Raw genomic sequence first — 24,997 nt, 5'->3', positions numbered from 1 at the left:
AACCTCTCAGCTTCTGATTCAATTGCCCTAATGGCGGCTACAGGATCTGGAGTCAAAATGGCTACGTCGTCCGCATAAGCTAGTGATTTAAGTCTGCACCCGTTTAATACTAATGGTAATATTTGTTGATTCATTTCCAGTTTGCGAATATAAGGGTCAAGATACAGAGCGAACAGTAAGGGAGAAGAGGGACACCCCTGCCTTGTACCTCTCTGGATGTTAACTGCGGCTGAGTAGCCTCTACTGACTCTTATCGTGGCTGTCGGGGCTATGTATAGCGTTTGCAGAGCCTTTATAAATCCTGGTCCTATACCGTGCCACCTTAGAGCTTCCCATAAGTAACCCCATGAGACCCTATCGAAGGCCTTTTCAGCGTCGAGAAACACCGCTGCCATTGGGTCTTCCAGGATGTCTGCAGCATCAAATGCCGTAATTACCTGCCTGGTGTGATGGGTTGTCCCTTTCCCTGGAATAAATCCATGCTGAGAGGGTGTAACTAAGGATTCGATTGTCTTAGATAATCTTTTTGCCAATATTTTTGAAAACACCTTGACATCGGCGTTCATCAAAGTAATGGGGCGGTAGGAGCCTGGGACATCTGGCGGTTTACCTTTTTTAGGGATAACAATAATGTCTGCACCACCCCAGGAACATGGAACAGTTTCCCCCAGTTGTGCTAACGCCATTATTTTAAACATATCCGCTAACAGAGGGGTCTGAAAGACCTTATAAAATTCGACTGGAATCTGGTCCGGGCCAGCAGCCTTCCCAGATGGGAGTTCCCTCAACGCTTCTACAAGTTCCTCCACCTTAAACTTCTCTTCCAGCTCTATTCTGTCTGACTCCTCCAGGTATGATGGCTCAATATCCCTCAGATATGCCCTCATATCCTCCTCACTTCCATGCCCATCTGCCTGATACAGTTCCATATAAAACTGCCTAAAGACCTCTCTAATCTGCTCTGTACCTTTAACTTTAATTCCATGGCTATTTTTCATCTCCTTAATATCAGCCATCCCATCTCTCTGTCTAGCTCGCACCGCTAAAATATGCCCCACTCTTTCGCTGAGTTCATATGCCTTTTCTTTATTGGCTAGATATTTCTCCACCGTCTTTTTTGCCATCCCTTCCATGACCACTGCTTTAAGGGCGACTAGTTTTAACAAAATCTGCTCCACTGGCGTATGTGCTTGTATAGCCAACATGAGTTCCTCCTCTGCCTCCCTGATTAATTCATTATTTCTTTCTAATTCCTCCCTTTCTCTTCTTTGCGATCTGATAACATAGCTTAGGGTCTCTCCTCTTATACCAGCTTTAAAAGCGTCCCACACAATCCCAGGTGAAGAAGTACCTCTATTAATTGTCCAGAATTCCTTAATCCATTCCACCATCCTTTCCCTGTATTCACTATCCTGAAGGAGTGCTCTATCAAATGTCCACTGCGATGGCTCCTTATTTCTCCTTTGCCCTATATTTACATCTAATACTAGCGGACTGTGGTCTGATATGATCCTTGGTTCTCTTACTATCCTTGCACCTTCTACCAGCCCTCTTGTTATTAAAAAATAATCCAGCCTGACTAAAATCTGATGGGGCGCTGAGAAGAAAGTACTCCCGTCGAGATTCGGATGACAATATACCCAAGGATCCTCTAGAGAGTTATTCTTTACTAAGTCTGCTAGGGCCCTATAGGTTCTTTTTTTCCTCCCCGCATACTTCCTTTTAGGGTCTAAAAAGCTACTATCTAGATCATGAATATTCAGATCGCCGCATAGTATAATAGGCTCAGGCCATCGAGCAAGTTCTGCATCTAGGAATTGTAGAACATCTGGGTCGTCTCCAGTAGAGCCATAGACTGAAACAAGCGTGAAGGTTTCCCCCCTAAACAATAATTCAACTATAGCCCATCTCCCCCAATTGTCCTCCATCTTTCTCTTAACTATTATATCCTGTTTCCTGCCCAGTATCGCCACTCCTCTTGTCTTAGTGTTCTGATTGGTTTTCGCCAGAACATTAAAACCTAGTTGATCAAGTAGAAAGGCCTTAGTACCCTCAATGTGTGTTTCCTGAAGACACACTAAATCTGGTTTAAAAGTTTTTAACAGTGACGCCGCTTTTAACCTCTTATTGATCTCATTAAGTCCACAAATATTAATTGACACTATTCTACAGGTCATTTATATTTCTTAACCTTACCATTTCCCAATTTATCCAGCAGGAATTAATAGATACCTGTGAGCTTTGATCCTTCCAACACAATTTTTCCCCCCTTCTAATTTGCTTGTGTACCTTAATCCCTACAACCTTTTTTTTAAAAAAATCTTTTTTACCTCTTTCTTCCACCCCATAACTGTGCCCATATCCATCATGTATGTCTCCCCCCCCTCCCCCTCCCCCCCTTGCCCCCCACTCCTTGGGAACCCCCCCCCCCTCTCTACAGGCAAATAGGCCAATCCTGGCCTATGTGTAGCCGACCGTACTCTGCAGCGTCGCTACTCTCTCCCATCCTTTTTACTCCTCTGTCCGATATTGCCAAATGATCTATTTGGCACTACCATCTAACCGACTTATGGAGTTTTTGGTGGAGTTCTCCGGGGGGACTGCGACGGAGTTCTGGTTTTTGCTCCCCTCTCCTTCCCTTTATTGATTTCTGAGATTTCTGCCAGATATTCTGCCGCTTTTATCTCGGATGTAAACATTTTGACATAACCTTTCCTGATAACTTTCAACCTAGACGGAAACAAGAGATATGCTTCTGCCCCTTGCTTCTGGAAAGGGCCAATCATCTGTCTTAGTTTCCACCTTCTTTCCACGGTGACGTGGCAGAAATCTGGCCTTGAGAAGAAAGTATTTCCATCACCTGTGATTCTTGAGTCAGGTCTAGCTTTATCAATTATCTCCTGTCTTGCTAGGAAGTTACCCAAAAAAAACAGCATTGCTCTTGGGAGTTCCTTCTCCTGCCCTCCCCGGTTTTTCTTTTTGAACAGTGGGTACCTATGTGCTCTTTGCACTTCCACATCCCATTGCCATTTTGAATCAGGAAAAGCCTCTTCCAAGATCCTAACCACATACCCTCTGGGATCCTGTCCCTCTTTTCCCTCCTCCAGACCCAAAAGTCTCACATTGTTCCTTCTTTGGCGATTTTCAAAGCTTTCAAGCTTCCATTGGAGGTCTTCAACCACCTTTTCTTGATCCGTCTTAAAAGTCTGCCAGTCTGTCACTTCGTCTTCCACCCTACTTGTCCTTTCTTCCACTTGTGAAACTCTTTCCTCAACCTCTTCCTGTTTTCTGCTTACTTTTCTTAATGATAATTGCAGTTTTTTTGTATCCCTTTTCGCCCTTCTGCTCTCAGTTCTTGCCTCCTTTTGCATCTGTTTCAAGGTCCCAAACAACATTTCTAGGGTTACCCTTTGATTCTCCTGCCTCCCCTCCTTTTCCCCTCCTTCCTGCTCACTTTCTTTGTAGGTCTCTGAAGTAGCGGAGTAGTCCCATGATAATTTCTTAGACATACTGCCTCTTGAGCCTCTTCCGCTTCTTGTTTTTGCTCCCACAGTGCCCTTTTTCTTTTTTGTGCCTAATTCACTGGAACTATCACTAATGTCTGAATCAGGAGTACATTCAGTCCCGCTTTCCTCTTCCTCTGATTCCATCTCGCTTGGTTCTGATGAATCCGTGCCCTCATTTACCGAAAAAAACTCCGGCGAGCCTCCCCTCGCACTTCTGTCTAAGCTTTTATTATTTCTCCCCAAGTCCTGATCCAGTTGTAGCCCATGCTGTAGCCCATGCTGTTCCGTTAAACTCTGCGTGCTGCCCCAGCTTGCCACAGTAGCCTTCGGATGTTTAATAAGGAGTTCTGCCTCTACTGACAGGAGAGCGTCTAACATCTGCGCGTTATTTGTATTTACTAACTGCTTAGGAGCGTTAACATCGACCGGGTCACAGCCAGATGCCTTACCAACCGCCACCTCCGTCTCCTCTCCTCCCGCGGCTTCAGGAGCTTCTGCTTGCCGCTCTGCATTCACCGTGCCGACTCCGACGTTGCTTCTCTGTTGCCCAGCAACCGGGTCTTCGCTGCTTGCGTCCTCGCGGTCCGTTGCGTCTGCTTCCGCGTTTGTCTCTCCGCCGATCCCCTGAGCGCCGGCAGCCGTCAGTTGCTGCTCCTTTTGCTGCTGAATGTCTGCCAGGATCTCTATACGAGGAACCGACAGAGGGGCCCTTGTGGTAAATGACTCCGGTAAGGTCGCTTGTCTCTTTTGATCCTTACCGATTATTTGTGCTGCATGCGCTCGCTGGGGCTTCCCGTCTGGTGCAATATCCCTCGTTGGTTTATGCATCGCTGAGCGGGTCTCCGGACCTGCTTCCAGTTTCTTTTCCTGCTTCTTTGCTGCTGCGCTCTTCAAACTTCGACCCGAAATTTCCGGCGCTTTTCTCACAGGGGCTGTTTTTGGAATAGCCCCCTCTCTCACAGCAGCTCCTGAGGGCTTAGCCGATCCTGCTGCCTTGTCTTTATCCGCCTTAAGCCTTTGGGACATCTTCGGAGGCACTTTCACGTCGTTGACCAGACTTCTCCAATAGTTCAACCAGTTTATCAGCTTCTTTTTCACTTTTCTTACAGGGAAGACCCTCAACCAGTCTGGGCTGAGTATATCTACTGTGGCAAGGGAAATCCGGTCAGTCAGAACCCACATCCCTGGGGTCACCAATACTCCATCATCCTAGGATAGGAGAGAGTATAGAATGCGACTTCTCTCTACAGAGCCACGGCGGCCATCTTGCCCCCCCCAGCTTTCCCAGCATTCTAATGACAAAGTAAATCTATACAGGATTTTCTTCGAGCGGCACTTCTACACATTTCATTTTTTAAGCATACCTGCACTGGCAGAGCTGGCATTACAAGCTCAAAGTTTCTGCAGAGCTCACTCAGTTGGGGATCAAATTGGCGGAAAGAGTCCTCGACCATTTTCCAGAACAAGTTCTGGGGAACTTGGCTGTGTGGCAACTGCGAAGGAAAAAAAAGACAATTTAGTAGCTCACTTGTATAAGGAGGAAGTCATGTTGGAAAAACGACACTACATGAATGTCATGGTTTGATTTATCAGGGTTGCGGAACTGAATAGGGAAATGTATACCACATTCATATAGACTTGTTTCACATCGACATACCTTGACTTATAACCGAGAATCCATGGACTCTACCTGCCTTTGGATCCCACATTTCTAAGACTCGCCATAGAATATTAACATTGTAGGCCCTAGGTCATGGCATGGTCAAGTAGTAGCCATTATCAAAGTAAAGGTTTTTTCGAAGTCAAGCTATGTCTCAGCACAGGTGGCTTAATCTAGCTCACCCGCACGTTAAGCATTAAGCATAAGACTTTTTCCCTGCACAAGTGTCCACCTGACTGTTTTTAAGACTTGTCCTTTGCCCTTCTGCTTTCCATTTAGTGCACGCTTTCAACATCCATCTTTAGCACTATAGACACTCTGGTGGAAAAGAAACAGAATTGCATTGGAGTGAACCCAAGGAGTTTTTAGGTGGTCTTTCTGAGTAGCTAAAAGTGAGTTGTACTCCAGATACCTTGAGCTCGGGTCATATTTACCTAAAGTCTGCCACCGCTGTTGTGATGCAAGGGACAATTCAGTTCAATCTGCCCTGTGTCCTGAATCAATGATCAATTCTAGAATCATTAATCCAAGCTGCCTTTGGATCTCCTCCTCACTAACCTGTGAGATATGTTCTCTGCGGCCCGTCAATGTCCCCTTCCTCCTGAGCCCCTCTAGTGGTTGACTTGACTGCCCTCATCAGCACAGCAGACTCTCTTTACCTGGCTCAGCACTGCCTCGGATGCTTGAAGCACCTGCTTGGACAGGTCTAGCTGAATGACCACGAACGCACTGATGATCTTCCGCAGCCACTGCACCGCCAGCTCGTTGACTCTGGGCAGCTCAGACATCAGCATGGAGTGAATGGCCCGATAGGTGTTCATGGCGTCCTCCTCCTCATAGCTAACGCTCCCCGTCTCGGCTTTCTTTTCCTGGAGCTGTTCATAGTCCAGCAGCTTGACCGCGCGCTTCTTGATGAGCTGTTGTGGCCCTTGCAGGGCCTCGCAGAGATTGCACAGAGGGTGGAAGGCCAGGTTCTGCAGCCGCCGCTTCTATAGGAAGATGTTGAAGCCAAAAATAATAAAGTTAAAACTGATATAGAGCAAATAGAATTCTCATACAGAGGCAAATCAGCATCCCATAACTTCTGTCTGCACACACTTTTCTTTCCATTTTTTTTGTTATGACATCAGCGCTGGTTATACATAACCCTGCCTCTAGCCAGACCTACTAAATGATGTGCAGTGCTAAGGAGATGGGAAACTCTGGAGCTAAGTTTGTGATGTTATTGCCCTTATATACCTCAAATAACACCCATAAACAATATAATACAATCTTAGCCTCAAACTGCGCCCTCAGGGCAGCAGTGGGTACAGCGGACACTGTACAGTCAAATGTACTATTCTAACTCAGCCCTAGAATATATGGAAAAGAGCAACTGAACACCAAGTATTCTGGGAGCTTTATTTACTATTGTAACTCCAGACCTGGAATATATTGGGGAAAGTTATACATTCCCGGAGTATTTTTAGAAAGGGTTGAAAAATAGTAATTTTGAATTGGGGAATGTTCTGCCCTGAGGACGCAGCTCAGGGCAAAAAACAAGGAATACCTCAAAAAGAGCCTAAAAGTTGCACAGGAGGGCAACATAAAACACCAGCATAAGCACACTGTTTGACGTAGGAATATGTCTGTTTTGTAGGCACTTATTAAAATTGATAGTAACTTTAAATAGCTGTGTGAAGAACACTAACGCCTTTTGACTATATGCTACTGCATCTACTCGTCTAGCACACTGAAGCCAAGGGTCTAAACACACAGCGCTGTGAATGACTTACACACTCGGGGAAGATCTGCTGCTGCAATTCTTCTGACAAACGCCGATAGAGCTGAATGGTGGCTTCTGGGATTTGCAGTTCACATGTGTGTGGTTTCGCTCCCAAGTAAGCCTGCACCAAGCAAACAGACAATAATGTCACCCTGGAATCAAAAAAGATTCTAAAATCAAGTGCAGGATAAAAAACTTCAAAAACCAGCCCAGAAAAAAGCAGCTATCGCTTTCCCATGTAATGTCTTCATTTTTGAATTCATGTTTTGAATGAAAATGAAAATTAATGGACAAATAAAGCCTCAAAAACATTAAAAAAATAAAACAGTACAGTACCAGCCGGAGGAGCAGATCCTTTATTGATTTATGATTTTTTTAAAGTAAAGTGTTACTCGTGAGGCTGACTCAGGGTTCTTAAGAGAAGAGATCAAAGGCTTGCAATATAATAGCTGACATGCCGACTAAGTCAGCGGCAGAGTAAGGTCATTGTTCAATGTAAATGTGTTACAAGCCTGCTTTGTAAATGTAAATGTTTTGTAATGTTATTAGCCAAGATGCCTGCGTAAGGCAGCAGGAGACGACAGGTTTTGATAGGTATAGTCAGTTCTGAGGAGGCTATCTGCAGATTCCTCTAGTACTCACAAAGATCCCCACTGCAAGTGTCACCAGTGCCTAAGTATCATCTGTACCCAGCGGCGGCTGGCATGGTTCGCGGTTGGGGGGGGCGGGGTCAAGGCTCGTGAGGGGAGGGCTGCAGGGGGGGGTCACGGTTGGTTTCGCATGAGTGGGTGGCTGAAAAAAATAAATATCTAATCTTACCTTGATGCCGGGTCCCGCGTCTTCTCCACACCTGCTCTCTTGCCTCCGACAGGAACAGGAAGCAGGCAGCCAGGCTCCCGCCACTGAGCCAATCACAACACTGCAGTGCAGCATTGTGATTGGTCTGAACGCCCTGACATGGCACTCTGCCAGGGGATGGAGGGGTGGGTGTGTTCTCCATGCAGGCAGTAATATAGCCTGTATGGAGAACAGGGAAGTGCGCATGACTGGTGTGTGCGGCCCGAGAGGGCCGACCAAACAGTCATTGTGCACTTTGAAGTGGACAACCCAATCCTCCCCTGCCCTGTTCGGAGAGCAGAGGAGCCCACCCACCCGCAAAGCAGCAGGGCACAGGAAGCATAAAATGATAATAACTTAAAGTTATTATCATTTTGTGTTTCTCTTCTTCATCCTGCATAAAGCAGTAGGGCGACGCTACTCCGCCATAGCAGAGGAGCCGCTCCTGTCTGTACCATATTCTAAAGTGCCCCTTTCACTTCATTTCCGGTATCACCTGTGTGAGCACTTCCTGTTTACATCAGTAATAATATCCTAATGTAAACCTGTCACCATCTGTGACAATATTCCCTGCAACGTTACTTTTACTCACTCTCATGCAAGGGCACTGACTCTTTAAAATGCCACCAACCACCATGGGTGCCTATGCTTCCAGCCTGCAATAAAGGACAGGTACCACCGAATATACGCATAGAAATCATTGGCCTAAAAAGCTGACAAATCTAACCTTTCCAATTTCAGACCGATCTCACTGTTGCCGGCCTTTGCCAAGATTTTAGAAAAGCTTATTAGCCACCAACTTTCCGGCTTTCTGGAAAATAACAAGCTGCTACATCTTTCTCAATCGGGGTTTTGCCCCTGTTTTAGCTCCAAAACGAACCTGTAGCAGACACCATTAAGCTGGTGGTGGATCAAGGGAAGAACCACTAACTGCAGCTTTTGATACTGCCTCACACCTCATACTTCTGCAGCTACTTGGTGATATCGGTGCATGTGGCCCTGTGTTGTCCTGGTTACGGTCCTTCCTGTCAGGAAGACATCAATCAGTATGGATGGCTCCATACACTTTGGAACCTAAATCGTTAGACTTCGGTGTACCCTAGGGTTTGGCTTTAAGCCCAATACTGTTCAATGTTTATATGACCCCACTGGCAATCCTTGTAGAATCCTATGGCATACAAATAGTGCCATACGCTGACAACATGCAGATTCTTCTTTAGACAAAAATTCTACCAAAGCCTTTAGTAAATATAAGGCCTGCATCACGGCAGTGTTTCAGTGGATGCACTCTAGTAACCTTCAATGTAATGGCAGTAAAAATGTAATTCTGCTCTTCGGTCTACCTCCTCCCAGCTGGGATAATGACTGTTGGGCGAGTGGTGTGCCGCCCCACCCGCCTCTGTCACCATCGGACAAAATCTGGGGGTGAAATGTGGCACTTCTGTCACTTATGCCCCCCAAATGGCTGGTGTTGTAGGGTCTTGCTTTGGACTTCGGAAAGTTCTAAAGAAGTTCTTCTACCTTCTTCCTCAGCCTCAGCAGAATACGGTGATACAGGCTTTGATCACTTTGCGGCTGGGCTACACTAATTCTGTTTTTTGGGGTCTTCCAGCTTATTTCCTTAAAAGACACGAAAACAAGTTACTTACCTGTAACTACAGTTATCCAGTATTGGTATCTTTCATAGATTCACATGCCTGAATCATTCCCCGTCGTCGAGGCGGGAGTCCCACGGTAAAAATATATACAATAGCAGTGTTTAAAAATTTCTTGTAGTAGGCTGGAAAAGACTAAAAGGCCTAACTAGGCCCAAAACTTAGCAGCCTATCTACCTCATTATGTAAAAAGACCTGTAATAGTAGCCTCAGCCAATCAGCTGTCCTCACCCTCTAGAACCTTCCCAGCCCAGGCAGTTCGCCTCAGATTTTCCCAGCACAAGTGAGAAGTAAGTATCTATAAAAAGAACTGCGCTGCCGGGGAGGAGGGCGAGTGCATGTGAATCTATGAAAGATGCCAATGCTGGATAACTGTAGCTAAAGGTAAGTAACTTGTTTTCTTAACCAGTATTGGGGTATCTTTCAAAGATTCACATGCCTGAATCAGAGTAGCAAGCAGTGACATCATGTCTGTCGTTAGAGGAAGGTGGGAGACAAAATAAAACATATCCATCCCCACACAATCTGGAAGGTTATAGAGCACAAACATGTTTACTTAACATATGCATTAAAAACCTTCATATAGTACATTATAGACTAGGACAGCATTTGAAAAGATTAAAACATTATAATGAAATACATATGCTTAAAACCGTCAAATTATGAAGAAAAGACTATAAAAAGTCAAACCTTAGTGAAGGAGATGCTGCAGCACCGCTTCCCCAACCGCTGTGTCATCATGAGTTGCTGACTGCAGACAGTAGTGCTTCGTAAAAGTGTGCACACTTTTCCACGTAGCAGCTCGGCAAATGTTCTCCAGCGTCACTCCTGCGAAAAGGGCCGTCGACGCTGACATCGTTCTGGTGGAATGTGCTTTACCCTTTTTGTTACAGGTTTGTTAGCCTTTTCGTGGCAGAAGAGAATTGTAGATGACAACCATCTAGCTATAGTCGCTTTTGTTACAGCTTGACCCAAGGTGGCTTAACCATAGGCAACAAAAATCTGACTAGATTTGCGTATGTCTTTTGTTTTCTGAAGATAAAACTTAAGGCACCGTTTCACATCCAAGGAATGTAATACCTTCTCTGCCGGAGTTTTAGGATCCGGGAAAAAAGTTCTGAGCTTGACAGGCTGATTGATGTGGAATTGGGTCGGCACCTTTGGGATGAACTTTGGATTAGTTCTAAGCATCACAAAGTCTTTAGAGAATTGCAAAAAAGGATGTGTAATCATGAAGGCTTGTATCTCACTGACTCTGCGGGTTGAAGTGAGAGCTAGTAAAATAGCCACTTTCCAAGTTAAAAACTTTAGCTCCGCCCTGTGAATAGATTCAAAAGGCCTTTTAACAGTTGGGACAGAACAATATTGAGGTCCCACTCAGGAGGGGGGGGGGACGAACTGGAGGAAAAGCTCGGAATAGGCCTTTAAGGATTTGTTTAATCAATGATGATGAACATAATGATGGTTTGTTGAAACTCTTACTGAATCTGGATATTGCTGCCAGATGTACTTTAATGGACGAGAAAACCAGACCTGCTTTAGCTAAAGAAAGAAGATAAGGAAGGATGTCCTCAGGTGGAGTTTGGAGTGGATGGACATTATTTTCTCCACACCAGGAACAGAATCGCTTCCACTTAAAACGGTTTGTCTTGATGGTACTTTGCACACGGGCTTGTGATAAAATCGCCCTGCAATCTGTAGAAATGTTAAGATCCTTGAACTCTAGGAAGTCAGGAGCCAGGCGTGCAAGTTCAGCGATTGAGGGTCCGGGTGTCGGATCTGGCCTCCCTCCCTCGTTAACATCAACACTGTCGGCTTGAGACGAAGTGGAGGCTGCTGAGAGAGCTGAAGGAGTTCTTGAAACCAATACTGTCTTGGCCAACAGGGAGCAATGAGGATGAGAGTGCAATGTTCCCTCTTCATCTTTTGCAGTATCCTCGGAATGAGAGGGATCGGAGGATAAGCGTATGCAAATATTCCGGACCATCTCATCAAAAGGGCATTTCCCCTTGATCCCTGTTGAGGAAACCTGCTGGCGTAAAACAGGCATTTGCTGTTCTGCTGGGTGGCAAACAGATCCAGCGTTGGTGTTCCCCATGCTTGAAAGATCCTCTCCACTTGATGTTGCTCGAGTTCCCATTCGTGACAACCTTTGAAAGTCCTGCTGAGGTTGTCGACTAGTGAGTTCTGGACACCTTGCACATGTTCTGCTCTGAGGGATATGCCGTGGTGTATGGCCCACTCCCACATTTCTTGAGCTTCCAGTGAAAGGGAGAGAGATTTTGTTCCCCCTTGTTTGTTTATAGAATACATGCTAGTGGTATTGTCCGTGCGCACCACGACTGATGAATTCACAATCCGTGGAAGGAAAGCTTGCAGGGACAGAAAGATGGCTCTCAGCTCCAGGCTGTTGATATGCTTCTGTTGATACTGATGAGACCACCGCCCTTGAATCTGATGGTCCCGGAGGTGACCTCCCCAACCTTCCATGGAAGCATCTGTTGTCAGGGTGAACTCTGGTATGTCGTGGAGAAATGGGAGGGCTGGTGACAAATTGTGTGTCTTCGACCACCAAAGAAGGGCTTGCCTCATCTTGGAAGTTACTTTTATGCAGTCGTCGAACGACCCGTCCGCTTGCCTCCAATGCCAATGTAATTCTTCCTGCAGTGGCCTCATTCCGAGTCTCGCCATGGGGATGAGACTGATTGCAGATGAGCACATCCCTAGAAGGGAAGCAAATGTTCGGACCGAAAGCGACCTTCTTGCAAATATTTGTTTTGCCAGGTTTAACAGTTTGGTTTGCCGCTCTTGAGTCAAGAACGCCTTGCACTGGCAAGTGTCCAAAATTGCTACCAGAAAGGTTAATTCCTGCCGTGGTTGGAGTTGAGATTTGTTTGCATTGAGGGTCAGTCCCAGATTGGAGAACATAGAGAAGGAACTCTTGACCGCTTCCTTTGTGGAGTTTTCGATGGTCCTTTTAGGAGCCAGTCGTCGAGGTAAGGGAAAACTTGTATTCCCTGTGACCTCAGCATGGCCGCTACCGGGGCTAAGCACTTGGTAAATATCCTCGGTGCTGATTTCAGGCCGAATGGAAGCACTTTGAATTGAAAGTGGACTCCAGCCACTGTAAACCTCAGATATTTGCGGTGTTTTGGATGGATAGGGATGTGAAAGTAGGCGTCTTCCAGGTCCAGAGAAGCCATAAAGTCCCCTTTGTTGAGACAATTCAGAATATCTGTTAGTGTGACCATGCGAAAACTCTGCTTCTTCAGATATTTGTTGAGCTTGCGCAGATCCAAAATCGGCCGCCACTCTCCTGAATTTTTCTCTACGAGGAAGAAGCGAGAATAAAATACTTTCCCTTTCTGAGTGGAGGGAACTCGTTCTATCGCATTCTTGTGTAGCATCTTTAAGGCCTCTTTGAACAGTAAGTGAAGACGAGGGGGAGGGGGACCCCTGGGCGGCACTGTTGGTGGTTTCTGCAAGAACTCCAGAGTGTGTCCATTCTTGACAAGATCCAGGACCGACTGATCCGAAGTTATGCTCCGCCACTGTTGGTAAAACGCGGAAATCTTGGCGCCCACGGGCAGGGGAAGATGAATGGCTGACATCCGGCAAAGCTCATTGGTGCTTGTTGGAATCACGACCTTGATTGTTCGAGCGCCGTTTCCCTCCCTGACGAGAGAAACCACCAGAGGCAGGCTGCCTGTAGGAGGATTGATAGTACGGTTGTTTGTACTGCCACTGGTACATTCGATTTTGCTGGTTGGAATAGTTTCCCCTGGAGGAGTAACCACGGCCCCTTGCTCCTCTAAAGGATCCTCTCCTGTATTGTAGGGTACCTAGTGATTTGGCAGTGTCCGTATCCGTTTTGATAGCCAGCAAAGCATCATTGATGTGCTTGCCAAAGAGCGAGTCCCCATCGTACGCCATGTCCAAAATCTTTGTTTGGACCTCAGGTCTGAAGGAGGTTGCTTTGAGCCAACACTGACGCCTGAGGACTGCTGCTCCCGCCAATTGCCTAAAATTGGTGTTAGATATATCAAGGGCGCAATCAATGAGCTCCGATGCCGCCCTTTCTCCCTCAAGCATGATTTTGAGCGCCTCCTGTTGGCGATCCTCAGGGATGAGATCGAGGAATGCTGACAGATCTGACCACATTTGTCTGTCATAACGGGCCATAATTGCTAACAAATTTGCTGCCTTAATGGAGGCTGCTGCGTTTGCAGAAAACGTTTTCCATATTGCATCCAGTCTCCTGCCTTCCTTGTCAGATCGCCTTGAAATCAGCGCTGAAGGGTTCTTGGACCTCTGTTGTGCCGCTTGAGATAAGACCGAGTCCGGCCGAGGGTGTCCTGTTAAACAAGCTGGAGTATCAGCTGGCGCGCGATACTTCTTCTCAATTCTTGGAAGAACTGCCGGAATGGAAGCGGGTGTTTTCATGATGTTGAGGCCCTCCTTCCATATCTAGTCAATAATCGGGATAGCCCTGGTAATCTTTCGATATCCCTCCTCAAAGTCATGCAAAAAGCAGTCAGACTGCTCCACTGTAACAGGCAATTCAAACCTGGTAGCCGCACGTTGCATAATGTTATGAAATCCGCAAATATCCTCAGGCGAAGAATCTGACGGGTGCGGTGTAGGCGGTGAAGGCATGGGAATGACATAATCATCCCACGGATCCATAGGCGTAACATCTGGCAACTCGCTCTCTTCCCTGCCATCACCCTCTTCAGAAGAAGAGGCATCCGCGTCTCCTTGGGGTGCAGGGTTTGCATCCTGCCTTGGCGACAAAGGAGCTTGCGGCGAAGGAGGCCTTGGCATCTCAACTGGCACAGGCGGCACGATTGGTGCAACTTGAGTTGGAGGAAATCTCTGGCGATAATCTGCCAACATGGCTTGTAAATCTTGTATTAAAGTAGGTGGCAGATGACTTGAGTCCTCTGAAAGTGGAGGCCTTGTATGGTGCGAACGAAATGGCGTTGAGAAGTCCTCATTGTCGTAATGCTGTTGCTCATCATCCTCCTCCTCTTCTTGATACTTAATGTTCAATTATGAAGGGTGACGGGCAACCCCAAAAGGGCCTTCATCATCTTCTTCGTCATAAGAATCATCCTCCACATAGGTCTCCAAAATGTGTGATGGTAAAAGTGGAGAAATGTGGGAGTAGTCCTGTCTTTGATAAGTTTTCATTTGAAAACGGGTATACTGCACTCTCGTTGGAGGTGTGTTGAGCAGCAGTTTAGTTGATGCCATAGGTTTTGTAGAAGACGATGACGACGAGCTTGTAATTGAAAGCGGTGTCATCACTGGAATTGCCGTCGACGGGACTGTAGATGGCTTTACCGTCGACGGAGCTGTTGTCGACGGTACTGTCGACAATGATGTTGTCGTCGATGTGGCTGTCGACGGAGTCTTCGTCGACGAACCCTTTGTCGATGGTGTCTTCGTCGACGAATCCTTCGTCGATGGTATCTTCGTCGACGATTCCTTAGTCGACGAGGCCGTCGATGGTGTTGAATCCTTCGTCGACGAGGCCGTCGACGGTGTCTTCGTCGGCGAATCCTTCATCGATGATGCCGTCGATGGTGTCTTCGTCGACGGAACAGTCGTCGACAAGGCCGTCGATGGTGTCTTCGTCGATGGAACAGGCGTCGACGGGCCTGTTGGTTTCATCGACGGGGTCTTCCGGACGTGGCTGATGGGATCGTCGTCGACGGGACAGTCGACGATGATTTCAACGGCATTTGGCTTTTCGTCGATGAAGACTTTATAGACGACAACAAAATTTTAGCAGACACCAAAGGAGAAGTAATAGCTGAAGTGGTGACCGTTGCAGAAGAAGTTGAAGAGGTAGAAGTCAAAGTAGTAGTATGAGGAGACACCAGAGAAACTGTCTTAGTCTGGGCTGTACTCACAGTGGACAGTCTTGATGGAGACGAAGTACTCCTTGAGGGTTCTGAGGCTCTCTGAGAGTGTTTAGGTTTTTTCCTCCTCTCAGGAGAAGAGCTCTCTCTGGATCTGGCTCTCTTGCTGGAGGTAGAGGACTTGTCCTCATCATCTGTGGAAGATGATGTTAACCATAAAATAACCCTTGCCTCTCTATCCCTGATAGTTTTAGTAGGGAAGGTACAGCAAATTCTACAATCCTTCACAACATGTGAGGGGTGTAGACAATAGATGCAGTCGGAGTGCTGGTCGTCCACACGGACCCTCTTCCTATTACCGGTTCCACAAGCCTTGAAAAGAGCCTTCTTTTCAGACATTTTGAAGAAGAAGAGACAAAAACTGAGTAGGCACTCAGGGAGACTCCCTTACACACGAAGTGCAGTGAAAATCTGAGGAGAACTGCCTGGGCTGGGAAGGTTCTAGAGGGTGAGGACAGCTGATTGGCTGAGGCTACTATTTCAGGTCTTTTTACATAATGAGGTAGATAGGCTGCTAAGTTTTGGGCCTAGTTAGGCCTTTTAGTCTTTTCCAGCCTACTACAAGAAATTTTTAGGCACTGCTATTGTATATATTTTTACCGTGGGACTCCGGCCTCGACGATGGGGAATGATTCAGGCATGTGAATCTATGAAAGATACCCCAATACTGGATAACCGTTATTACAGAATGCCACAGGGTGGCTTCTGCTGAAACTCTCAAGAACAGTCCACATTCGACCTTACTTGAAAGAGCTGCATTAGTTGCCTATCAAGGAATTAGTAAGGTGTAAAGGACTTGTTCTGACTCACAGAGCTTTCTATCACAGAGCTTTCTATCACTCTGGCCCTCAGTACCACCTATCTGACAGGAAGAGGTGGGGTGTAGCCGTACCCCTGCTGGGGACTGGAATGCTCTTCCTCAGCATCTTCACGCCACAAAAGATGTGCTGGCTTTCAAGTGACTTCTTAAGACTTGGCTATTCCAATAACATGGTCAGCTGGTTTGATCAGCTTTCTATAAATCTCTTTTATTGATTGATTGATGGATTGAAAGCCCCAATCTGCATCAATGTGCATCAGAATAAATGTGTGATTAAAATATGCTTCTCTGAATTAACAAGACTGAATATACCCATAACTGACAGAAAATATATGCCAAACATGAATATTGTACTAGTGAAAATGTGAACTGAAGTTATTGTGTTACAATAAAAAAGTGACAGTCTGTGACAAAGAAGATGTCCTTCAAGATTGTTGGGCGACTAAATAGGTCCCTGCTAATTTTTATGCCAGGCGATATGCCCAGCAGAATCACTGTGCCAGATTACATGACCATCATAGTTGATGGGCAACAGGATATGCCTGTTAGAACTACTACGTAACAGAACTTTCCGATTGCAATTACTATGCCTCATAATGTTGTTAACATTTGTACTGTGCCTACCAACAATCAGCCTATTGAAACCACCGTACAACATAAAATGCCCTTTGAATTAAATGTGTGCATGGTCCTTTCCTCACAATCCCTGTGCCACGGGGTGTCTCCACCAGGATTAATACGCTATGTAAAATGTCCATGAAAATAGCTGTGCCACACATAGTCATGATCGGAAGATGTGCGCCAGCTTGTATGCAAGGCTCATTTTCAACAATGCTGCTGTTAACTCCATGGCAACACCAAAGAACTTCGCTTATTATTGATTTTTTACGCTTGGCACTTATTGATTTCTCTTTGATCCTAAGGCTGGGAATGACCTTTGGTGTTTCACCATTCATGAGTTTCAGTCAATATTAATTTACACAGACAAATCTACAAGCACATCTGAGTAAAAGCACTATGCAACCTTTTCACATCTCCCACTCAAGTTACATGTGATCTTATCGATAGATATTCCAGTCCTGAGAGGGGGAAATGCCTTCAAAAAGGTACGCAGGGCTTCAGGGAGCATGCATTGCTAGCAATGTGCACCCTTATATATACTGTAAACTTGTAATACTAGCATGCATTATGCACAACCTCAGCAGCCATGGTCGGAGGCAACAATTAAGTGACCCTCTACTTGGTCTGTGAATTGTGGACAGATACTTAAGCATAATGTTTGTAGCGTGCACTTATATGCAGTTACCATGTGTGTGACTAAAGGAGAAATGTTTGTATCGATGCTGGCAGATGAAAGCGGTATACATGTAAACAAGTGGAAACTAAAATTACATTTACAAATATATCAGAAATCACAATATTACATTAAAACAATGTCATTCGATACAACCATACATTTCTAAAATGAAATATCTAACCATGAACAAATAAATGCTGATTATTAAATGAGGAAAAACCGGAAGATACCTAAATCACTGACAAATAGCAACATTTGCCAAAATAGATCATGAATATGCCGTAACTACTATGGCAAAACCTGCTTTGAACCATTGATGGGTTTTTCTGCACCGGATCCTTCATCAGGACAACATTTTTAAAATATTTTTACCACGCACAGCAACAACAGGTGCAGACTTTTAAAAATAATTATAGTGGCGGATAGCGCATTTCTCTATTTCATAGTGGAATAGATTAACCTTTCAATTAGATTTACAGCAACAAACTAATATTTGAGTTGTGCCATGAATCATAACACTGTCAATAAAAAGTGTATTCTAAATTTATAGCGCTGCATATGGCTCTTCCGTGGCCTAGTGTTATTTACGGTGCAAGAAATTGGTATTCTCATATTGAAGAACTGACTGGGCCCTCAGGCGGTGCAGAAAATCAATGCTTGTCACACTTCTTGCAGCTATTGAGACCAATTCATCCTGCCACAAGTCATTTAATGCTTGTTTATGATGGGATCTTCTAATTCAAATCTGGGGCAAGATTGAAGACTGCTTAAGCTCATAAAAGAGCAGGGGCTCAGTCTCTGGCCTTGGGCCAGATGGTAGCAAAATACCCAACGCAGCAAATAGCAAATCTGCTGGAGGCCCCAGTGGTCAGCATTTAACGTGCTAGTGGGTACGCATGACCCCTTACTGACCCTGTCAATCCATTCTAACTTTTAGCCCTTTTGAGCCATTTTCTTCATTACCCAATAGGGAGAATATCTCTTTTTCCTACCTTCCTCAGGGGATTCAGAGCAAAATGTTCCCCCTGGATTTCTGCAACGTATTTCCTAAGTGCTGAACCATTTCATTAAAATGTTCATCCAACGCCCCCAGACATCCTGAAGAGAATAGAACACAGAGGGGGAGATTGTAACATTACCTCAAGATTATTCATGTAAGAAGCGACGTTCTCCCTCAAGTCGGTCACACGTGACGCCAGAGTCTGAAACTTTTCTACCAAGATGTCATATTCTTTGTCATCCACCTGCAATTTATAAACAGTGGACACTGAGAATTGAATTACTTTTATTTGATTTGGTTTAAATCATAAAAAGAGCGGATTAACCGCTAAAAACACGTTAACGCGTGTGACTTAAAATTCGTGAGTAAAATAGACATTAATTAATGACTTCACATTAAAACCTTTTTGATCAGTGAAACAAAGGAAACAAAGAAAAACAGCAGTGCAATTAGTGCTTTTAGTCTTATGATAATTGTTCTAGTTTGTGATGACTGTTTCTTATTCTTAAATTGGCTCAAGATGATTATCTATCACCTGCAATTTATGAACAGTGGAACATGTGAAGTATTTTCAATCCACTGTGCACACAGTGAGTCATAAAATAATACAGTTTTCCTCAATTATCTTAATATTTTCAAGAAAGTATTTATGTATGCAGATCAATCCAATGCTATACACTACAGTGGCCATTGTGTTAATGACAATATGATGCAGTGTGCCCATACCTCAAAATAATCAATCCATACTGAGCACATAAAATTTTATAATCCTTCAAACCAATGGTGACTCTGTCTTATAGTCACATATATTAACAATGCTGTTCAGATCTTTCAAGATTGGATTAGAAAATTATAAAAATATAAGGTAAAATGTGCAATCAACCGCCACTGGAATTTGATCATTATGGACGCTGAATAGGAAACGTTTTTATAATTTGCCTATATTCATAACAGTGCAGCTGACATTTGAAATATTAGTTTAGTAAAAAATTGTTATGAGATTTCTTTAGAGAATCTCAACCTACTATGGATAAGATTTAACCTGTAGTCCCCGGGCTGCTCCCACTGAAATAGTATAATTAAGGGTGGGACAATCATACATGCTTATTCAATAATAAATATTAAATTAAGACACTACAGGACATGGGACTGTACCTAGTGTGTGTACCTGCTCAAGGGCCACAGAGTCAACATTTAAATGGGCGAGACTGAGTTCAAAATTAAAGAATGGAATAGTGACCGCAAAAGTAACATATACACCAAGATTTCAGAATTCAAGTTTGTGTAAGAAAGCTGGTCACATCCATCAATTGTGTTTTCAACTATATCATCTTGTAGTACCATGTATACTAGGAGGTGATCATAATATATTACTTCTGCAACCGGAGTCCTAATGCACATACCAACGTGATCATTTTTTCCTAAGGGAATAAATGAATGTCAGGATTTAAGTTTTTTTCACACCACTGTAAAAACTGTTTGCAACAATAGATTTCGAAGTAAGACTGGCAAAACACAGGATTGTCTAGTATGTACGTATCAAGGACTCGTGTGAATAAGGCAATCTCTACCGGCAAGCAGAAGGAACACACGTTTTAACAAAAATAAGAATATTACACATTTTCTAGACATATCTGATTTTCACATAACTAGGTTGAATGTGTTATTTGTACTGATTTAGTTAGGTTTATGCTTTTTTTCACATGCATTTTTGTTTAACAGTAACATTATTTGAAAAAAAATTGCCTATCCCCGATGGAGTGCCAGAAACTCGAAAGGCTTTGAGGTTTAATTAATTGACACCGAGTTCGGTGCTTAATTTGTTCCAGTGTTGGCTGGTGCAGGACACCGGCCCTTAATTGTTAACATAAGCACTTACTTATTGAAATCCATCCCATGGTGGGGTTGCCTGTTTAGTTGTTAGAAGAGTACGTCAGTTTAACGAATAAATACATATTTAAAAAGCAATTCTAGCACGTCCAGGTCACTCTTACTGATTTGAGTAGCTGGGAATTTTCCAAACTGTCACATTGACAGGAGCGTGATGTTTAATAGGGGGCTTTTATGCCTGCTAGCTGCAGGAATGACAGGTCCCGTTGGCAGTGCAAGCTGTCGTCGCTTTACAAATTGAGCACCGTGTGGGAAGTGCAACAAGTCATTTACGGAGCATTTTCACTTGTTTTTGAATGCACTTTACATGATTGCTTACTGTATGTGACTATTGCAAGGATGTTACTCCTGGTTTGAAATATCAATGAGTCATTTGAGTAAAATGTACGCTACATATTTTGAGATATGGGCGCTGTTTCAGCTGGCAGGGGCCCATTGTCATATGTTCATGAGTGGTTATTGATATATCCCCTCAGTTTGACATTACAAAACGAATCCACATTTAATTACTTTATCTATGTTTTAATTACAGTGATGTGCCCAGAAGTGAACTGTTTTCTTCTCTTCACTCTTGTGTTGATGCTACCAATATTGTGAAATATTCGTTTAGGCGTTCGTAAAGGCATGATTGATATGTCGGTTTATCTTAAGGCAAAATGTTTTTAAACATGCATTCATTTGTGGGAGTTGGTATGCACCAGCAGCAATCGGGTTTAACGGTCTGACCCCTTTAGGTTAATACAAAACAAGCTACGGTTACTTTCCGGTCACTAGGGTTTAGAGAAATACTCAATGTGAGTATTTTCTTCTGTCCCGATATTTGGGTGACCTCATGTATTTGCTCCCCCCGATAAGAGATTTCACACAAGGAAATCCAGATGTTATTTTATTTTTACACGCCAAATATCCATCGGATTTTTTTGACAAACCCTTTAAAGCTGTAGACAACATTTCAGATTTTAATTCCGATCAGGATTTCCAGAAGAAAGAATGTAAGTAAAATGCATACAATTAATTTGAACATGCAGTAGTGCAACTTTGCCACTATGCGGCAGCATTGGCTTGCAAATGTCCCTAAGCATACCAACGATGCTAATGGAGACTGGAAAGTAACTTTACATGTACCGAGATTCCTGTTCAACAGGTAAGTGTTAATGCTAGCAGACCATACGGACTGACAGAACGCAGGTCCTGTAGCCCCTTAGGGCCAGTGGGGTTCCCAACCCTTCAGGGCCCCCGAATCCTTTAGGGGTGCCTTCATTCGATCCAAGAGCAATAAATATGTGGAGATGTGGCCTGACCATGGGGTGGTGGGCAGGGATGAAAAAAAAAAAACTTACAGTCAATCAGAGAGTTTGTAAAGAGCAGCTAGTAGTAGTAAAAGTATGTTTATTAGACCATTGGTCTCCAAACAGAATACATATTACAATAAATAGTTTAAAAACATGTATAAAAAATTCCGCAACTACTTTAAAAGAGACAAATTTTCATACAGCACTACACCCCATATTGTAATCAGCAATATAATGAAGCTTTAACTTAGGGATAGCATTCTGCCCTAGACACAATTTTCTAGAGCGTAACCTACTATTACTTCATGCCAATTTCTATCCAACTATATTTGGATCCAACAGAGTCCTTTTTACCGCCTTCATATATTTTGCAATGGCGATTGCTATATCAAGATTTGGCATGTCGGTAAGTAGGTTAATTGCTAAGAGGCGCTCAGTTATACCATATTTTAAAAACAAGGGTCGCAAAAACAGTTTCCGCTGTGACACCCATTTTTGACAGTCTAGTAAGATATGTAGATTATCACACTTGGCACCTAATCCACAGCGGCATTTACCATCCGGTTGTACCAGTTCTGCTTTTCTGTTTCTCAGAGAAACCCAACAGTTAATCCCTATTCTCCATCGGAGCACCTCAGCTCTTAATCCAGCATTAGGTAGTGTATCCAAATAGGGATACCATGTATCATTCTCCCAGCTATTTATCATATAAAGGACTGACACTTTCTTTTTCAAATATATCATATCATTTTGCCTGGATATTTCTCTTCCTGCTGTTCTAAGCTCCGCATTGGAGGCTTCAACCGACAGTGTCGCCTGGTCAAATTTTACATTTAAGTTTTTACACAGTGCACACAGTTTCATTCTGATCCTGCTGGCCCAATTTAATTCACTGTGCAAGATCTCCTCTTTGCACCATTGTGACACTTTTGTGACTTCCTCGGATCCCAATCTTTTCCAAAATCTTAAAAGGGCCACTTGTACCTGTATGTTCCATGAGGTCACGCCTAATTCCAAGCGGATTGCCTGAATCATGGAGGAGCCGGGTAGTGACATCAACGGTTTTACACATTTCCCCTCCTCAATGTCCCAGTTATTCTTCCCGCTCAAATATAGAACTTCGGCTCCATACTGCACTTGTGGGGGTATCATTGTCTTATAGGCTTTCAGTAATGGTCTATGGGACATATCCCCGTAAACTCGGCTAAATTTCCTTAGCCCGCATCCTGATGTATGGGCTTTGGCAGTCTGGGCTACTAAATGGATATCCCATTTTAAAGACTTTTCAAACCAAATACCGAGGTATCTGTACTCGTTCACACTTTCTAGTTTAGTAGTTCCCAGATACCAATTAAAATTCAGGGTTTTGTTCCCAAAACATAGAATTTTAGTTTTATCCATATTTACCGTCAGGCGTTTAGCCAAGCAATATTTATTGAAGGCAGCTAGCTTCCTTTGCAATCCGATTTCTGTTTGGTCAAAGATTACCAAATCATCGGCGTACAGCAGACAGGACAGATGTTTCCCATGCATTTTGGGGCTAGCACTTCTACTCACTTCTAGAATAGATGGGAGATCAGCTAGGTATATTGCAAATAATAAGGGGGCTAACACACATCCCTGTCTTAGGCCATTCTTAATCAATATTTTAGGAGTCAAGGCTCCGTCTACATCTTTAATGACTTGCGCCCAGTTATATTTATGTAACTCCTGGATAATTTTCAAGAGCCCCTCGGGGATATTAAGTTTTCTTAGGGACACCCACAGGCAATTCCTGTCTACTAAGTCGAATGCTGCACGGAAGTCTACGAAACAGCAGCATAACTTCCCCTGCTTTTCCACAGACTTCCTCGCAACCGCCCACAATGCGAAGCAGTGATCGATCGTGGAGTGCCCCTTCTTGAAGCCTCCTTGCTCCACTGGCACGATCGACGACCGCTGAGCCCAGTCATTCAAACTGCCCAAAATTGTTTTGGAGAATACCTTTTCCCCGACATCCAGCAAATTAATGAGTCTATAATTTTTGGGCGCTTTTCTATCGCCCTTCTTGTGGATCGGTCTGATTACTGCTCCCCTCCACTTTTCGGGGATCATGCCCGACTCCAATATAGCCAGAAACATGTAGGAGAAAAATTGCGCCCACCAATCTTGCTGGGATTTTATAATAATTGCTGGCAGGTTATCACCGAAGGGTCTCAAGCCGCTGAGGGGGGAGTTCGCGCAGCTCCTGGGAGTTCACGGTGCTTGGCCGAAGAGCCAGGTCTTGAGGCTCTTCAAGAACTTGGGGAGTGATGGTGTCTGTCATAGGTGGAGAGAGAGAGAGAGTGCCATGCCTTGACAGCGAGGAGGGAGAAAGAGTGTCCTCCTGTTCTGGTCGTCTTGATGCGTGGCACCGTCGCAAGGGAGAGCTGGGCTGAGCGGAGGGATCTTTGGTGTGTGTGGAACGAGAAGTGTTGGTTCATTTAGGCAGGTCCGGTGTTGTGGAGGGCCTTGTGGGCGTGGAGCTTATAGGCGACTCTCTTCTCGACGGGGAGTCAGTGTAGTGTCCGTAGCTGTTGGCTGATATAGCAGTGGCGTAGTAGGGTAAGGACTAGTCTGGGGGTGGCGTTCTGGAGTTTGCGGGTGAGGTTTTTGTTGATCCCAGTGTATAGTGCTTTGCCATAGTCCAGTCTGCTGATGATGAGGGAGTGGGTGATGGTTTCCTGTGTTCGAGGGAAGACCTTCTTCTTTATCGCCGCTGCAGCAGTCCCTGCACGTCTTTCCTCCATCCTCGCCAGCACCGGAAGCACCCAGGCTCCTGGACTCTTCCAGCCAATCACAACGCTGTAAGAGCAGCATAGTGATTGGTCTGAGCGGCCTGCTTTGCTGCTCAGACAGTGCATGTGAGCCTGGGCATGTTTACCACTGGGCTGTGCAACACATCCTAGTGGAGAACATGCCAAGTGCGCATGACTGTTTGGCTGGCCCCAGAGGGCCGACCTAGTCGTCAGGCGCACTTAGAGAGCGAGTGCAAACCATTCCTGCTTCCTCGGACGTCAGAGAGCCTAGCCCCATCCCGTCCGACCTGGCTGGAGTCCAGCAAAGAAAAATAAAATATTAACTTCTTGTTATTATTTTTTTTATTTTCCACTGCTCAACGAGCAGTGGGGCGACGCTCCGGAGCCGCCACTACGGCCAGGTATGCCAACTGCGAAATTAGGGAAAAGAGACAATTCCCTGCATCACTCAACATCCGGTGATCCAGGGACATCTTAAGAACGTTGGGGCCCTAGAGCCGGACGTATTTTGGGGGTCCATGTTTGGAACACCTTTACATTTATCATCCAATTTCAGCTCTTTCATACTGAC

The 24,997-nt window shown here is 44.7% G+C and overlaps 1 protein-coding gene across 1 annotated transcript in view; it reads right to left on the bottom strand.

The window, feature by feature from the left end:
- Window positions 1-24,997, bottom strand: part of LOC147662569 (rho guanine nucleotide exchange factor 37-like) — a gene marked incomplete at its 3' end in the record, with an annotated part of 240,177 nt that overhangs the window by 11,664 nt on the left and 203,516 nt on the right. The window contains exons 7-10 of the mRNA XM_086951077.1: window positions 18,607-18,711; window positions 6,942-7,052; window positions 5,826-6,155; window positions 4,871-4,999 (exon numbers count right to left, since the gene is read on the bottom strand). Of these exons, the coding sequence (XP_086807203.1) occupies window positions 4,871-4,999; window positions 5,826-6,155; window positions 6,942-7,052; window positions 18,607-18,711 (675 nt within the window). The remainder of the gene's footprint in view (window positions 1-4,870; window positions 5,000-5,825; window positions 6,156-6,941; window positions 7,053-18,606; window positions 18,712-24,997) is intronic.

Source organism: Lissotriton vulgaris, unplaced genomic scaffold, assembly GCF_964263255.1.
Source record: "Lissotriton vulgaris unplaced genomic scaffold, aLisVul1.2 SCAFFOLD_2481, whole genome shotgun sequence".
NCBI lineage: Eukaryota > Metazoa > Chordata > Amphibia > Caudata > Salamandridae > Lissotriton > Lissotriton vulgaris.
Note: the sequence above shows the minus strand (reverse complement) of the source record. Positions and strands in the feature narration are given on the sequence as shown.